This window comes from Drosophila rhopaloa, unplaced genomic scaffold, assembly GCF_018152115.1.
Source record: "Drosophila rhopaloa isolate 14029-0021.01 unplaced genomic scaffold, ASM1815211v1 contig_155, whole genome shotgun sequence".
NCBI lineage: Eukaryota > Metazoa > Arthropoda > Insecta > Diptera > Drosophilidae > Drosophila > Drosophila rhopaloa.
In genome coordinates this window covers 1,849,593-1,868,371 of record NW_025335034.1, presented here as the reverse complement: position 1 = coordinate 1,868,371, position 18,779 = coordinate 1,849,593, and the positions used below count along the sequence as shown (strand labels likewise).

Below are 18,779 nucleotides of genomic sequence, written 5' to 3'. Positions count from 1 at the left end.
TAATAAATGTTAAGATAATATTAACAATCGAAAATAATAGAGAAGATGCAACATGAATTTTGAAATAAATAACTAAGGAGTGTTACAATAGTAATACTTCTTTAAAAAACAGTTTCGCAGATATTCATACATATAAATTAATACTGCGTTGGGAATATCGATAACAAATTAAAGCGTTATTGAACCATTAATTATTTACCAAAACATACAAAAATTCATGTTAAAAGTTTTTGATTGTCAAAATTTTGCTACTGAGCCCTAACGTACAACTGAGGAGTTTTTATTGTAAATGTAATATTTTGTTTCCGTGTGTCCCTGAGCGTATTGAAAGTAAAGCAAGCCCGAGCTAAAGTTGTTTTTGGCCCCAGGGAAGAACGTTGCCAACAAATTGCAATTGTTGCCATTGCATTCGAGCTGTCACTGCGAAAGGGAGACAACACAAACACACACACACACAGCGAAGATCCCGAGCTGACCCTTGAACCCCGGCGATTTTAGCACGCCATAAACAGGAAGAAAGCTCCAATTCACGACCTGGTGCGAAATATGGCCAGGAAAAGCCAAGTGGAAGTGCCAGACATTTAAATCGAATTGGCTTCAGGTGGCACACCGGGCAGCCCGGTTTTAATCTGCGAAATGTAAGCCAGTTCGTGGCACGTAGTCGCAGACAGCAGATACATATGTATCTGCCAGATACACTCGCACACACCCGGACCACGCGTGTAACTCAATTTTCAATGGAGGAGGTGGCAGCACACGTTCCCCCGCCTGAGTTTGGCCAACTCCAGGATGAGGTGGGAAGCCCTGGCAGGGGAACCGAACCCCAACCCGGCTCACTTGTGGGTTTGTCTACTCAGCCAAATAGTTTTGCCGCCTGCATTAATAATTCACAATTTCATCTCGGATTGTATGCGATTTGTGATGGTTTTCGTTTAACTTCGGTTTTGTTTGCTGCCCAGCTCGAAGGTCTGCGGTCGAGACCAGGTCCCACTGTACCATATTCATAGCCTGTTGCTGGTTAAGCTTTAAGACAGTGGGCAGCAGGGCTGAGAAGTAAGGTAAATATGGGAAAGGATGGCTAAGCTAAAGTCTAAGGAGCAACATTATTAAAAGTCTTAAGAATTATATACAAATTGTACCCGTTGGTAATGATTAGGTTTTAAAACGGCAACGACATTTTTGTGATATACATATTAATCCAACATAACTTGTACTTTATTGTTAAAAAAAAAACAGAAAAAGACAGTTGCAGATACATTAAATATAAAAAAGTTATTAACAAAAAGCTTCTAAGCCTTTTATTCATGTGACTCAAAACTGTAAAAATAATTTATCATTAATAATACAACCGACTTTCTGTTTGTAATATAATTTTAGGCGTTCAACAACTATAAATTGGGAAGCTCTATCACTAAGTACCGCAATTGAACATATATTTATAGACTTTATATACTTTCAGAAATAATTTCAGTTTACTGCAAAGAACTCCCGCTGTTTTTCCGGGTTTTCCCAGATTTAAGCACTTAATTTCCCCTTGCGTCCCACTGTGCCCCATTCGCTTATCGCCATTGCGTCATTTCATTTAAGTTAATGCGCAAAGAGATTAATATTCTATGCGTATCTCGGCGAAACCGGCCAAAAGGAAAAAGGGGAAAACGGTAACTGGGTGAGAAGTGGATGCTGGAGAGCTGGGGATCCGGGGACTCGTGGATTCGTGGATCCGTGGCCATCTGCAGATGTGCGCCAATTTGCGACTGAATTTGATAAATTCGCATTGCAGCGCTGCCGTGACACTCGGTTGAATTTATGGCTCGCACTTTTTCACCATTCAAATCGCAATTACTTTGCTTGATTCGCAATTTAATTTTCCCCCTCCCCAGCCGGCAATCGAGTATCTGGCAGATATAGATATACGTATATGCACTGACCGATTCAGTGGTTCTCTAAACAATTGCGAACGGGTAAACACTTCTGGGCTGCTGTGCAAGTCCATTAGAATGTCGTATCAAAGTGAAATGATTTCCTTGCCGTCCTGGTATCTGAATCTGTATATGCTCCCCAAGCTGCATCCATAGATGTATCCGTTCTCCCACTGGCCGCCTGCATCTATCAGCGCCGGCACATCATCAGTCATTAGTGGCGCCATTGTTGCCTCTTAAATACCGCTGTCTTTGTTGCCGGCGAGTGGCCTCCATTGTTACTGTCTCCCTCGAACTCTACTCTCTCCTCCTTTCCCCCTTGTTATGCGCTTTTATTAACTTTGGCCAAAATGTGGCCGACTGCCACTTGAAGGCATCAATGGGCAACTAAGTTTCATAAACAACAAGCTCTTCGGGCCATCATTCATCTTTTTGTGTGTGTCGAGTTGAAGACGCTTTAAAAGCGTTTTCTTCACCGACTGATTTGGGCCATACGATGAGTGATATTTTTAAGGCAGACAATGCCTTCGGATAGGTATATATAGAACTGCACTAGAGTTGACCTACAAACAAATTAAATTATGTGGGGGATATCTGGCAGAATCTAGCCGCTAATGAGCAGCTAATTTCAATTACACTATACTGCAAACATTTTTAATCTTTTTATATAATGAAACTTTCTTAATAAAAATATGTATATAAGCCCAATAAGTTCTAAAGAGCACTTAAAAATTTGGAAATTTTGTAAGACTCATTATTTATTTATTTTTAATGATGAGGTGAGAATAAGTTGGAAATTGATTGCAGCTTTAATGCGGATATAACTTTACCTAGGTCAAAATTAAATATTTTCAGTGTCTTAAGAATCAAAATTTATATTTTCTTATGTAGCATTGTGTTTTTAGGCGTTTGTTCTCTTTTCAGTGCCCGTATCTGCCCAACTTAAAGCCGAATGAATTTCAATTCAAGCAAAGTGATGAGTTCGCCTAGCATCCCTCGGATCTGAATGAGCACCGCATTCATTAAGAACAATCGCCAGTAAAATACACTCCGCGTTTCGTGTGCCAAAAAGTTACGCTTGGTGCGAAACAATTCGACAGGCACTTCTGTTTTCAGGCTCCCATTAGCGGCCCAGAATATCCCAGAGTTGGCTAATAATAGGCCTCGGCTTGGGCAAGAGCCATCATGGTCATCTGGGAACCGGAGGAGCAGGGAAATAAATTTATGTTCTACTGCACTTTCAGCACCTTGCGCTGATGCTGATGCCGATGCCCGGCATTTTGCATCCACCTCGCGCGGTGGGCATTATAAAAATCATTTTCATTTTCGGGGACCTTAGAACGCGCTGAGCACCAAAATAAAAATAATAACAATCATTATGATTAAACGCAGCTATTTGAAAAGTCGTGTTCCAAGTTAATGAAAATGTAATTGGGCAGCGAATGCCGGGCGCGTTTTCCATCCTGGCTCTGGATCTGCAGGTTCCCCATCTCTTTGTTTTGTCTGGTGTTTCTTTTTTTATGGGCGGGGGCAGGCGCAAAAGCAGCATGGCGGCAGGAGCTGGAACTGCAACAGCAGGTCCACCAGCAGACAGCGACACCCCAGACCAGACCCCAGACCACTTCCGAGATCGGGAACACAGCCCCAGTTCTACACACAGACAAAAATTAAGACAAATGTGACCAAAGACAAGCTAACTGTCCTTAAATCGATCATGCTAGTTAATTCTTTTTGATGTCAAATATATGCTCGTTGTGTCCTATTAATCTCACATTATGCAACTGTCATCAAAATTTGGCTTATAGTTTGGATAATTTGTTAATATGTCCTTAATAATTACACTACTTATTAAAATATGACATGTTCAGTCTAAATGAAAAGAGGTCTACATTTCTTTATAGGATCTAAGGATATCTTTTCTTAAACAAATGATCTAAAATGATTACAAATAACACACAAGATTTAAAACTAAAATGTTCAGTTATTGTCCAGAATCAAAATTGACATTTTTAAATACGTTTTTATTCAAAAAATTGCAATTAAGTTTCTTTAAAGAGAATCCACAGTTTTTAAATAAATACCCTGCACCTAATTTAAATAAGATTTTAAGCTAAGTTTTAGTTAAATATATATCTTTGTTTGGCCCTTTACTCGTGATTAATGTTAAATGTATTTAATAGAAGTTCAACAAGTCAATTAATATTTATTCTGATAAAAAATTATTATTAATGAAAACATTTATCTAGTTTTCAAAATGAAGAAGAGTGACTAGCCAATCCAATAACCTCTCCGAACATTAGTACAATTCATAGTTATATTTTAAAAAGGTGCACTGTTATTTTTGTATTTTAAATTAGGATTTTTCGTGCAGTGCAGTTCCAGTCTCAGAGGCTGCTGCACTCTGCTGCCTTGCAGCGACCGTCGCGTATCTTGTATCTGGCATTCAACTCGTTTGCAAACTATTAATTTTGTGTAACATCCTGGCATCTGCGGCATCGAGTGGCCCCAGCCTTCGGGTTGAACGGCACGATCGGCAAGGGAAACAAAACTGCAGATATTTGCAATTTAGATTTAGAAAATAGACTTTTTGCGGGCGCTGTTGTCCAGCACGTTAGATTTATTTTCCTGTAGTTTCCATTTTCAGCCAAGCTTCTGTTTCAAATCTCCGGCTCAGTTACCATTATTGACACGATACTCGGTAATTATATACAATTTATGGAAATTTTTAAAGTCAAAATAGCATGCAAAGTTGAGCAAAAATTTTTATGTGCAATTAGCCACTTAATAAAGGCTGTTATGAGGCCCCTCCAACAAAAAATAAAAACCCACAGATTGTATAAATAAATAACCCACCAATTAGGGAGCGGCCTGCTTGAGTAAAAAAATGTGCAGAAAGAAATGTCAACAAATTGTCAATTTGTATAGGAAAAAAGGGGAGAGGCGATCCAATAGGCATTTGACATTCCGAAAGTGCCGTCTGCCAGTCATCAGCAGGTAGCATGAGTATCTTTGTATCTGTATCTGTATCTGCATCGGCGGCAGGTATCCGCTGGCTGCATCTTTTGATGATCTGCTTGGAGCCCTGCCAGCTTCGGTCTTGTCAATTAAAGAACGTATTTCGAATGCCAAACGACTTCACAAGACTGCATGCGATATTAACCAAACATGCAGCTATGCTCATGTGTGTTTATTGGCAGATACTTGATGCCAGGAGCTCTTTAAAGAACTCTTTTTGCGAAAAGTATTTCGCAGAATTTCAGACAGCCTCGTTCTCTTCGCGTCGAAGATGGCGTTTGAGCTGGCGTTTTTTCTTTGCATTATAAAATGGTTGCCACAGTAACAACTTGACGTGATTATATGCAATCAGGCCGTCTCCCTGCCACTCCCCCTCCCCACCCCATCCGCCCCCCTGCTTCCCGCCTCATGAGCAACATGCACTCCAAATTTGCATAATTGTTAACATGATGTTGCTGTTGCCTTCGCTGTTGCTGTTATTTTTACTGGACTTTAATCAGCGCCTGTTTCCGATGCTACCCTCAAGATTGCCCTTTATTATTGGCATTTGCGCTGCTTGGCACCTGCAACAACGTGTTTTAATAGCGATTCTTAGTTCGGTTGCAATTATAAAAAATCCTGCACATGCCAACACACCCATCAGCAACTTCTAATAAAGACATTTGATGTCGAAAATTGAGTTGTGTTCTGGGACGATAAAATAGCCAGCTTAATTACCAAGCAGGCTGTTGACTCTTGAAAAACACCAAGGAGTGGCTAAATGTATCTACAGAAAAATGAACATCTAAGGTATCAGTAGCTTTTTAGCTGCTTTCACATCGCTTTAAAAGGTGTAACAACAGAAGAACTTGTTCTGATTCTTTAAAAGATATCGAAAGATTCAATATTTCTTGTTTATCAACAAGATCAAACTTACTTATTGCTCCAGCTTTATCTCCAACATAGAAACACGTAAACATATCATAATTCTATTTCAACCCCACCAATGGCAACAAAAGCTACTATACCTGTACTTTATAAAGATACACCTTGATATATAATTTAATCCAAAGATATAGTTAAAGATAATTATGGTTTGGCTCCAATGTATCTTTTACTAATAGAACTCCAAGAGCAACTATTGTTGTTGCAGTATGCAGAAAAGATATAATTATATATAAAGATATAGCCATAGATGGCTGCCTTTCACATTGCCCTCAACCGAATATGATTAAGAAAGTAATTAAATCTCGGCGATGCATGAAAACTCAAGGAAAATGGCAATGCCAGACGGAGATGCCAAGATACAAGAGCTCTCTGTGAGATACATACTCGTAATTTCCTGCGTTTAATTCTCTGAGTGCGTCTCTTGTGTGAGCTGCAAAAGTATCTGTATCTGAGCGCATTTCATTCATGTCTCTTCCAGGCGAAGTTCATGTTCTTCATTACCGCGCCCCGCTGCAATCAATTTCTTCCGCGCTTCCACTTGCTGCAATTTGCATAACAGATACTCGCCGTTCTTGTTGTTATTGCCGGCTGCCATGAGTAACAGATACATAAATAATAACAATGTGCCCCATTGATTGGAACCGAGCAGGGAACGAGTTTCCCCTCACACACGCTCGCGAATCGAAATGGAAAATCAAGCCAAGTTGTTAGTCAATATGTATCTGTATCTGCTGACTTGTTGGCAGTCCGACTATCTATAAATATGCAGTGCATGCGGCCGCACTTCAGCGTCTCTTTAATTGGCTGACATGTTGTGATTTCGGGTTGTCAAGTCGAATGGGCAAGTATGGAAATGCAAACTGCAAGCCATGCAATTAACCTTTTCATCGGGGAATTCACCTATATATAATTTCTTTATTGAATAATTTCAATTGCCATTCGGTCATACTTCAATGAGCTAATGAGTTGGGAATTTGATTTATGAGACACCCAGCCAAGACCCGTCAAAAATTATTTTCCAAAACCTGAATCTAATGATTTATACGTGGACAGAAATATTTAATTATTTTTTAGCTAAAATAATAAACGAGCTGCAGGTAAGATTGCAGCCAGGTAGATCCAAGCAAATGTCAAACTATTTGCAACCCAATTAATCTCCCCCAACCGCGGACAAATATGAAGAATCCTCTCAATAATTTGATTATACTTGGGATCCCCAAAACGACTTCGTGAGTTGCCCCTTCGACGGGTCAGAAAAGGTGGAAAAATGGTAAAAATTGGGGAATCCGCGGGAAATGGGGGGCGGTAGAATGAAAAATCTGTGTGCGCGCCTAAGACATGATGAAAAATCACTGAACAATTTTTCGTTCACAATTTTCCAGCCCAACAAATTTCGGGTGGAAATTTGTTCGGTTCAATTTAAATATAAACCGAGCGAGGTGCTGAGATTTATATCAAGCCACAGTGTCAGTATCTTGTGCATCTGTATCTGTCTGTCGAGATGTATCTGTATCTGTGGCGGTATTATGAGTTATTGTGGGAGTCAGTCGGCCTTAGCTGCGGGATCGGATCGCTTCACGTTTGTTTACAATTTTCACGAGCTACGATTTTCGCGGTCGAGTTTTTCACGCAGCGTTTCCCCTTTTCCTTCGCCACGGAACTGGAAAAAAATCGGAGAGCGTAAGTGCGAGGGAAATGTTGTTATTGTTTATGTATTTTGACAAGATTCCCCGCGCGCACAGTTTGCCAGACAATTTGGTGCTAAGCACTCGGCAACACTTTCTGCCCAGTGAATATTGCTGGCCAGTTGCAACACCCATTCCGAGTGAGTAAGCCAAGTGTCTCGCAGAAGTGGTAACGAGACTGGCTGAGGTATCGATTGAGGTGAGTTCTCGGTGGCTATTCCGCCGAGGAGGTTGATTTATGGAGCTCATTTCTAGCTAATTCTATCATAAGTGACGGTGAGTCAGTTAAGTGATACAACACATCATTTAAATAAATGAGCTAAACACCTAAGTCCCTCATTATATAAAAAAAATGGTTTTTGGATTCATCTATTGATGTTGTTTTATCTATATATTGTAATCTAAATAACTATAGAATTGAGAAATGTCCTGAGCTATAGGTTTTATTTTATTGAGTTTGACATATTGGCATATAAACCAAGGAGGTGAATCGGCTTAAGTTTCGAAATATCAACAACTTTTCAACTGTGCTTAAGATTTACCTAATAAAAAATGGAATTATATGGAATTGCTGTAGTAAGTTAAAGCGACAAGTTTATCTGGTCTTTAACTTTTTTAAACATGTAGCTATCTGGGTCTTTGATAGGGACACAATAAAACGACTCTTAAATCACTTTTCTAGATTCAATGTGCTAGTTAAAATTTGACGGACGAGTAAACAAAAATGACGAAGATAAGTTCGACTACTTTTTTCAGGTTTTTCTAAAAATTAAATTTTTGGTTGCAAATTTTCGAGCAACTTGACTCTTATCTCTTCTTTGACAGATTTCGAACCTTAATATGATATTGAGAGACCGGCCCTAGGTGAACAGTTTAATCAAATTTACTTATTTCTCAACAATTAATACTTGGAATGAATTTGTAATGGGTACTCACTCGTTCCGAGATGCACTCGCTTCATCCACGGATATATTTGTGGGGGATTCTTCTTTCCGTTGCCGCTGTTCTGGCTGCTGCCCGCCTCGTTGCCGCTGTCACTTTCCGAGTCCGAGTCGCCGCCGCCCGGACTGTGCATCGGGACATTGACGTTGCCCGGACCGCCGGGTACTCCGGATCCGCTGTGGTTATTGTTCAAACTGGCAGCGGCGGCGGCGGCCGCCAGACTTCCGCCCAGGACGCCCTTGTTCAGCGAACGGGCCACGCTCTCCACCACCGAACTGGGCGATAGTTTCGGCGATATGTCCCTGGTGGATAGATCCTGCGGACTGGCCAGCGACTGGCTGTTGTTGTTGTTGCTGTTGGCGCTGTTGTTGTTGTTGTTGCTGCCGGGAACACCCCCTCCCCCGCTGCCGCCCGGCGTCACAGGATCGTTGGCGTACTTGCAACTAATGTTGGCCTGCTGCTGCTGCTGTTGCTGTTGCGGGTGTTGCTGCTGGGCGAGTTGCTGCTGCTGCTGGGCGACCACGGCTGCCGCTGCATGGGCATGTTGCTGCTGCTGTTGCTGTTGCTGCTGCTGCTGCTGCAGGAGCAGTCGCTGCGGCTGCAGCTGTGTGTAGTCCACCATATCGGGGTTTCCCTGTCCGCCGTAGGCCGCCTGGTTGGCGTAGTGGGCCTGCGGTGTGTTCGGGTACAGGTTGGGCGTGTAGGCCGCCGCGGCCGGGAAGTAGTCGTTGGCCCCCGGAGTGGCCGCCCCCGCGCTGCCCTGACCCCCGTTGGCCCCGCCACTGGGCACCACGCCCCCACTGCCGCCCGCCCCGCCGCCACTGCCGCCCGCACTCGAGTTGCCCGCTCCCGGGTGATTCTGCTGCGGATTCATCTGCTGCGGATAACAGGAGGCCAGCGAGTTGACGAACTGGTACGAGGACATCGCAAAGCAGTCGGGATCCATTCTGAAGCCAGGGGTCCTAGTCGTGGATTGGAGTCTGCAAATCAGAGGGGATGCGATTAGAAACGAAGTCGTTCGGATTCAATAGTTTTAGAAATTTTGTCATTTTCAAAGCATAAAATTGGATTTAACATTAAATAATTCAATTTTCTCCCTAGTGATAGCTCCTTAAATTATTTTTTTTCGTTTCATCCACTGCATTAAACTCACTAATGTCTAAATGAATAATGAAGGATTAAGCCACAAAAGGTGAAACCACAAAATAAATACGTTCTTATTGCTTTTCACTTTTAGGTTTGAGATCTCACTCAGCGATTGGCAACATTGTATCGAAGAAGCTGCGGGGGATTGAGTATTTACATTCGAGTAAAGATAACTCGAACGCAAGCCAGTATTTTACTGCCACCTATTTGCTTGCAAAGGGCGGCGAAAATAATGCCGAATGATTCCCGGGGATAGAGTATGCAAAACGAATTCTGGCCTTTAATTTTCTGCTAATTCTTACTTGATGTTAATAATTGTAAGACTCATAAAAATTATTTATTTATAGTTATATTATTTTTATATTATTATATACGTAAATCAGATCCCAACAATTTATGTTCACTGCATTCTTAAGGAGCCTTGGTATAATTTTTTTTGTGCACTTTATTTATTATTTGAATAGCGCACTGCTACTTATTTGGTTTGGTATTATTATATTTGAGCTCTAGTTTCTGATATTCTTAACTTGTAATTTTGTGAATAACGAGTATAAAACGGAAACTTAGGGCATTTGTTCGTATTCAGTGATCTGAGCAGACTAAACCCAAATCACTGTATCCGACTCACGCCTCTTGATTGGTTCCTCCCTCGAAATGTTTTTAGCCGCTGATAATTTCACTTGCCTTTACTTGGTTATTATTATTATTACTTTTAGAACGGTAAAGAGTTGGTTTTGTTTCTTGTTGTTATTTTCCGCTGGTGGAGAGAGCTGCGGCTGCCTAAGCGTGCAATTTAAGCGAGCTGGGCCATCGAAGTGGATACTTTATATATGTATAGGAGCTTTTAACCGAGGAATGCCGAGGGACCGCCCACTCTTCTGGACACACTTGGCGGAAACTTCTTGCGGCTGCACTTGCTGGCAAGGCACCCACCCCCTTCCCCTCCCCATCCCCCTTCACTCGATCCCATTGCAACCATCGCAGATATTGCAGTCTTGGTCTTGGGCATGTTTGTTCAATGGCGGAAAACTCGTATTCTCCGCTGCGCAGATAGCAAACAAAAGCAATGACCCTCCGCTTCGAAAGGAGCTGAAGGAAAGGAGCTGAAGGAAAGGAGCTCTCAAATCGCCCCAGAGCCGAAAAAGTGCAAAAAGGCAATAAGGCAAAAGAGGCCAAGCGAGGCCGCTGCACATGAACATGGCCAAAAAACTACACAATCGAGATGGCCACATTACTTTGCTCAGTCGAATCTCAGATACCCTTGCAGCTATTAAATGCAATTGGATATTAAATTTTACATTTGATAAAAAACTCAATAAATCACCCGATTAATGTAAACATGTTGTGCATTTGTAGGATTTAGCTTTTCATATTAAAAAGCTATGAAATTTTAATTATGGTGACAAATATATCAATTTTTGATTTTAAATAAATATTTATTATTTTTAGTTTCCTTCAACGTTAGATAACATTTGAAATATAAGTTCCTAATTCGTGTAATTTTTAAACTTGATGTGCTTGCATAATCATTGTAAAACCAATCAATGTAAACTTAAGAAACGTTCAAATACATCTGACCAAATCAATAATACCCTCTTGAAGGGCATAAAAATAAGCAACAACACCGAAGCTCAGAGAACATGGCCAAAAACAATGCATCGAAATGCACACCCCGCACTTCCCTGCCCTTTTTTTGTGGCTTGAAACCAATAATTTTGATTCAGTGGGCAATTTAACCCTTTAGCATGTTGGCCAAATGAAAGGAGCTCTCAACTTGGGCTTAAATTAAAACGCCGTACGCTATGCCAAACTGGCCAAGAACCCAAGGAGCGAATGCTCAACTTTGGACAGAGATTTATTTGATGAGCAGGGTTCTCGGGGAAAACACAACAAAAAATAAAAATTAAGGAAATATTGTAAACTTGCCTTCAGGTCTCGGCCCCTTCACCTCCTCCAACCCCTCCGTTCTCACCGATCTCCAGCGATTATAGGCTTTAAGAACGGACTAACGGTGCTTTGGAGAAAACCATTTCGACCTGGCAATATGAGAATTATAGTTGTAGACAAGCGCCCGTGTTTAAGCCAGACCGAACAAGGCCGAAATCAGCGAAATTATAGGATCAGTCTCTGGCTGACTTTGAACCTTTGACTGGCAGATATTTGAACAACCTCGGGTCGAATCGATTTGGTGGCAATTCGATTGGAAGCGGTGAAAATTTAAAAGGTGAAAAACCGCAATTTCCTAGCAGCCAACGCTGTTCGGCTTACGTAATAGAAATTTTTACCCAGCAGATAATTTGGTATACTCAATCGTTTTCTTTAAACAAATAATAGTGCACTTAATACTTTGTTTCGAAATAATTTTTCTTTTGTTTTATGTTGAAAATATCGAAGTAACTAAGGTTAATGCATTCAAACTTTTTTAGTACAATTAATTGATTTCTCCCTACCATTATTTCAATGCAGTTGCATTAATGAAAATCAAACCTAGAGGCTTTTGTCAATTTCCTGAACACTTAAGGGCAAAATTAAAATTCCGAAATAATGTGAGAGGGGAAGAGAAGCCATAAATTAAACGAATTTTGAAAACTGTTTTCCAAATAGTTTGAGACGGCGCTGAGGCGACAAGCGGTTCAATTGGTGTTAATTAAATCCATGAATAATAAAAACGCCAGCGAATTTTGCGGGCAGCGAAAGAGACGGGGAACCCAAGGGGAGAAAGAGAGGGAGGGACAGACGTTGTCTTAGATTGGCGATCGTCGGTCGAGCTCATAAGAAACCCATAAATTATGGCAATTCTTTCGTGCTCAGCGACATTTTGGACTCGGGCAACTGAGTTTTCCTTTGTTCCTCCTCTGTTATATAAACACTTTTAATATGCCCTCAAATAGGAGTGAAATTTCTCTTTTGCCCCGATACTTAAACCGCAGAACGAATTTTCTTTTCCCGGCCTCGGCGTTTTCCATTTCACATTGCCACAGGTAGGATCAGATCCTGTCCAAGCTAGAGAGGAGGGTACGAGTCAGAGTGAGAGTAAATAAACAGCAATTGAGTTGCACATGCGTTTGCCGATGCCATAAATCAATTTGGGGAAATATTCCAGGGCGACAGCTGAAAAGGGTTTCCTTCCCCGAACCTCATTCAAGATGTTGACGTTATGTTTGAGGGGGTTGGGGGTTTGAGTTTTCTACGCGTTCAACTAGGGGCTGAGCATCTGCCCAATTAAGATGATTAACTTTTGCATAATCGATAATTACCCTTTTTTGAGACGTGATTTGCGTGCGGAAAAAGTCACTATGATACTTATTTACTGCTTTAAGTAAAATATCATTCTTAATAATATTTCTTATTGGTGCAAAGTCTAGAAACTATTTAAATTCTAATTTCGAATATATTTACCGGTAAGCAGGTAATTTTGTACATTCCATAGAAAATATATTGTTTATCCCTTTTTTTAAAACGAGCGATAAGGACCTAATTAAAACTTCTTTTAATTCAAAAGTATACAAAATATAGGCGTATGTACATATGTATGTATATTTCCCAAAACTTTTACTTTTACTCGTTTTTCTACCTAACTTTAAGCCACTTTTACTAATTCATAGCCCAACTAATTTCAAACCTTGCCCAACTCGTTTCTGCCTTAAGACTCTTCTCAGCCGCCCATGGAAGGAACTGTCATCCATTTCTGAGCACTCCATCATCGTCATCGTCTACGTCATCGGCCCAGAGGCCACCATCTTAATTATGAGCCGAACAAAGCACCCAAAGCAGTTATTTCTCCTACGAATGTCGCCCGGGCTGGCTGTTTGTCGTCACCATTACGGATTTTGTACCCAAACGAGCCCTGGCCATAAATCATAATTTTTAATATTTGTTGTCAACAGGGGCGTAGCTTGTGTGCATGTAAACACGCCGCTCTAGAACCTCATTCTGCGGTACGCACGAGTACAAGTCTCAAAAAAAAAAAGAAAAAATAAACTGAACAAAAAAAGATAAATAAAAGGTATTTGCGCACGCGCAGTCACACTCATTGGCAAAGCTTGTCGTCCCGCTCACTCGACGGTATATTGGTCTGGGAGGAAGCGAGAGGGCCAGAGACTGTGTGCGGACCCATTAAAAAGTCATAAAAATTTGTAAGCACCTCATAAAAATAGTCATAAATATTATTCCTCTTCATCTTTTTGTGCATCTCTCCTTCTGCTGTGGCAACCCTCGTCACAGTTGCTGTTTGCGGTTTGTTTGTTTGTTTGTCATGGCTCTCATAATTTTTATGAGTTCTCCAATTGTTTTCCCAACTCAAAACCAATCATCGATTCCGATCCTCACTGTAAGCGGCCATTTGTGGCTCAGTCTGTCATCTCATCTCCACTTTCATAATTTACGATCTGTTGCGCAATGGTCGAGTCAGAATTATCAGCGCAGTAGTCCTGCTTCTGGTCAAGGACATCTCAATTGTGTAATATATCATGGTTTGGCTACTGTTCAGGGATAATCCTTGTTGAACTTGATTTGTGAAGTGGTTTTATGATAGGCGGTGTTAGTTAGATTATTATTGGAATCCGGTTTCTAATATTTTATTTAAATCAAGCTACTTTACATATATAAATTAAATTGGGAAATATTAAAATGGCAATGCAAACATTAAATAAAAACAAATTTTTCTCATCTTGGAACTTAAAACATCAAATGATACGTTTCGAGCTTTGATTTTTCTTTATTCAACTTGAGACGCATTTGTTATACACATTCGTTTCCTGACAAAAATGTCTGCCTTTTTGCAGCCAATAGATCAACGACTTTAGCACAAATTTTCAGCTTGCGTGTTTGCGATTTTGATTTATAAATATGAACAAGTGGAGTTGAATTATTTGAGGAGGATGTGGGGTGTAGGGGAGAGCCGGGGTTAGGACATGATGAATGTCTCCGCCAGGCGCAGGCCAAATAAATTACAGCGCTGCAGAAGAGACACTTGGAGAACTTTGGACTGGCCCCTTCCCTCCAATTAGCTATTTGGAAATGGGAATCGGAGTGGGAACGTTACTGGGTCTGCAACTGTCTCAGTGTTGTGCCCACATTATGCAATCGAGGCCCAGCTCTTTGATCTTGGCCCACCCCCGGCGAGCTGGGCGAATGAAAGTGACCTACATCAAGTGGAATTTCTTCCACTTACGGCACATATGTGAGGCCATGCCGGGATGTGGACTGTTTGCTGCCCAGGAGCATCGTCTTCACTCGATCATTGGCGAAGTTCCCTTGGGTTCCAGCCCAGTGCGTCTTCTTTTTATTTTACATAATTTCAGGTTCGCCCCATGGCGTCTTGGCCAGCATGGGCTCGCTTCCCCGGGCAGGGGCCAAGCCTATTTGGTTGTGGTACTGCTTCATCCCTACCTCGCTTATATATATATTTACATATATACTATAAAGCGCTATGTGCCTGGATTAGCCTTCTATATGCGCCGCTTGTTAGGTATTTTTCATTCGCTGTGACATTTCGCCTTTGTGCCTCTTAATTATTTCAAAAGCGGCTGCATTTCGTTTTAATGAAGTGAAAATTCCTTGCGGTGATACCGCACACGCAACCCAATGAAAAATTACTAAAACACACACCGAAAAAACAGAAAGAAAAGCCAAATATTCAGAGTAGATTTGGGGTTCGGTTTCGGGAAATACAAACAAACTTTATTGATTTATAAAAATTAAATTACTTGACTAGGAAATGTCTCAAGATAGGTTTATTATTCAGCATAATAAATGAACAAGCAAGTGAACAATAGCTAAGAGCATTTTAAAATGTCGACTGATGCAAAACAGTATATTTTTTAAGAAAAAGACCATTTTGAAATTGACTATTTATAATGGTTTTTTCCATACATTTTATATAGCTTTAAAAAATCAAATATCAATAGAAGTTTAGCATCAGTCTTATATTCTTTGGTTGTCAAATTAATTTGTTGATCTCCTTTTATTAATATACTGTGTATCTATTTATTATATTTAATTTTTTTCTTAGTGGAGGCACAGTATATTAATAAAAACAGATCTACAAAACATCATGGTTTCACGTTTCAGATAAGATCATTATTTTTAAGGAATCATTAAGATTTTTATATGCAAATAAATACACTTTATTTTAAAACAAATATTAGTAGTTTTATGTTGACGTTGGTTGCGCAAAATATTTTTCTAGGTCTTTTGACTTCGAATTGGCTACATTATTAATACAACACAAAAAATAATAACACACAAAAATACAAAACAAAAAACTAAAAATGTAAAGCATATCCTTTAATTTGTCAACACTCGGCTTCACCTGTTCCAAAGTGGGTAACATATTATTCTGCCCTCAAATCGTTTACTCACAATTTCAGTTAGCCGACGGCGTTCACCTCTGGTGAAGCGAGTTTGTTTTCTGATATTCACTGCACTGAATCACGAATTTCACTTGTGCTGAAGACGGAAATTGCAGTGGACAATCACAAAAGTAAAATTGTCACAACCAGCCGGATATCTAGAGAGTTAATCCGCTGGCATCCTGCTGGCAAATTGGCTAGACTATTGCGTTCTACCTGCACGTGAATGTTTTGGGTAATTGGCCGCAAAGGGCTAAGCGACGGATTTGGACGGCTTTTGAGTATCACAAGAACACACGCACTCGCGCAATTTGTCACAGATCGCGATAAGTATCTGCGGGATGGCCAAGTATCTAAGTATCTGCGCGAATTTCACGCCGAATTTATGACTGTCCATCAACGCCAGCATCGATGCAAGCACTTTGCAGCTCATCCATCTTTCGCTTAAATTGAACAGTATCTGAGTATCTTTGTATCTTTGCGCGGCACAGCTGTTGGATTGCGTTGGATTGTTTGAGTTCAAGAGTGTTTTTGTGTTTTTGTTATTCCGGTGTATCCGCGGATACGTGCTCGAAGCGCCAATGTCTCACTTTGACTGCTCGGGCATAATTCAAATATCTGAGCATCAATAAAAAACACACAGATACGCGTACGCGCTGGCTCACTCACACCGGCCCATTTGCCCCGTCCAATTGTATCTGCGAGTACGAGCAAGTAGGGCTATACGGCTACCAAGTGCAGCGTTCATTATTCGAAAAGTGTGCGAGAGAGATGGCGGCCAGTGCGCCGCTCTGCCGTCTCGCTCGCTCTCGGGCATAGAAGGCCACTACCTTTGCGGACGCGAAGAACGATTCGAATCAACCGCCAAACCAGAAATTCGTAGCCACAAATTGTATCTCACGGATACGTGGGCCCTGTGTGTGTGAGTTCGAAAGAGCGCCAGTTCGAAAGACACAGCTCTCTGCGTTCCGAACAAGTTCTTATTGCTCTCACACACACCGTCCGTGTCCGTGTGAGATCGTTAGTCGGGAGTTCGAAAAAACGTTTTCGAACTTCGGCTCATCCAACATTCTTATTGTTCTCACCGACACTGTCCGTGTGAGATCGATTCCGAGGGGGCTCAAATCATAAACATTCGAATTTCGAACTTTTGGCCATCTCGGAACGATTTAGGATTATATCAAGAACAAGGGGACTTTTTTTAAGGGACTTTTAAAATGAGAAGGCCGTGGAGCTGAAACCTACATATATCTATTTTCTTAGAGAAAAAACAACTGACTGATATTAGATTAATTTGTAAGATATTCTATATATTTTTTTAAATAGTCAAGGCCCAATTTCCCATACCTTTTTTCTTTTATTGAAACTAATTTTACAAACACTAAATACAACATTTTGTCCAATATACTTTGAAGAGGTTTTTACATATTTCGTAAACACCAGCTTTAAATCATCAAAATTCTTAGCGAATTGTTAGAGTTGTTTGTCATGGTAAACACAAGTCTAAGACAAGAAAAAAAGACTATTATACCCATCTAAAATAGTTTTAAGATATTCCTTATACGCTAAAATTGTGGTTTCTTATAAAAAGTATTTCCTAAATATCATGAAAATAATTTTTTACTGCATTCCCGTCCTTTCTCCAATTTTATTTTCTTATCTTCGGATTTGACTATTTCTCCATTATGGGCACTATATTCTTACCTTTAAATAAACGATGTGCAGAAATCCAATCGCAGGTTGCGAATAAGCTGTGCTTATTCAATAAGTTTTTCTGTCAACACTTCACGTTCACTGTTTACTATGTATTTATGTGATTGTCGTATTTGCCTTTAGCACTGCACTTTAAATTATTATACTTATTAGTTATTTGAGAGGGCAATCACTTCGGGAAATTATTCTATTTCAACAGAAATTCCTCTCCTATGTAGAGGAGTCAATGGGTAGAGTATCCGCTATGGGGAGACCATGGCACCTTGCCGTCGCCAAAGAGCTTTCCATGAAATCACAAGACTGGCTTTCGAGCAGAAACTTCGCGGATTGCGGCGCGTACGGGTACGAGTATCTGAGAATCTTTGGCAGGAGACCGAGCGCGCAGCTTGGCGACTGAAGTGCGCCACGTTCGAATCACGTTTGAGCCACAAAAACCAACAAAACGACCCTCTGGCCGCCTGCCTTTGTGTGCGTTTCGAACACTGTAAATCATTCGGGCACCCGGCGCACGGGTGCGAGCGAGAGGCCATGCAATGCGAATTTTCGAAAAGCATGCCATCTCGCCCGCACCCACGGCTGGCTCCGCCCCCTGCCGTGATTTATGCGACGAGGGTGCCACGGCAACCGGCCTATGGCGCTCCAGCTTTTCATTCGCCCGGCCGGGAAATGGGGAAATGGGGAAAAGCCCGCTGCCGGGGAAGGCGAGAAAAAACAGGTAGTTGGCAGCTTGGCAGCCACTCCAGGACGCATCTGCCCCCGGTTCACGCTCCAGATTAGGCCGAAATCATCCTAGATTAGGCGTCTCGGCCCCGCACGTCCCCACTTTATTTGTATTCAATCGTGGCGCTGTTCCGCTAAATCACCGTCACATTATTATTTCGCATTATTATTTTATAAACGTTCCGCTTCGCTCCGCGTTCATTTCCATTTTTATTGGCCGCCTTCGAAAATGCAAAGTCAAAGTCTCCTGCTAAAGTTATCCCTCCTTTAAAACGAGCTCGTTGGCAGTTGTCTCTGAATTTAAATTTATTGGTCTGTTTTCGGAGCTCGGGTTCATTTGGACTCCGGCCAAGTTCAAG

At 41.1% G+C, this 18,779-nt stretch overlaps 1 protein-coding gene across 2 annotated transcripts in view; it reads right to left on the bottom strand.

Moving 5' to 3' along the window:
• LOC108047296 (homeotic protein Sex combs reduced) overlaps positions 1 to 18,106 on the bottom strand; it is a 28,450-nt gene extending 10,344 nt beyond the window's left edge. The window contains exons 1-2 of one of the 2 annotated variants that reach the window (XM_044456893.1): positions 17,692 to 18,106; positions 8,483 to 9,468 (exon numbers count right to left, since the gene is read on the bottom strand). In XM_044456893.1, the coding sequence (XP_044312828.1) occupies positions 8,483 to 9,434 (952 nt within the window). In that variant the 5' untranslated portion in view covers positions 9,435 to 9,468; positions 17,692 to 18,106. Of the gene's footprint in view, positions 1 to 8,482; positions 9,469 to 15,997; positions 16,657 to 17,691 lie in introns of those variants that run through there. The other variant, XM_044456894.1, reaches the window with a different exon arrangement.
• Positions 18,107 to 18,779: the final 673 nt, after the last annotated feature.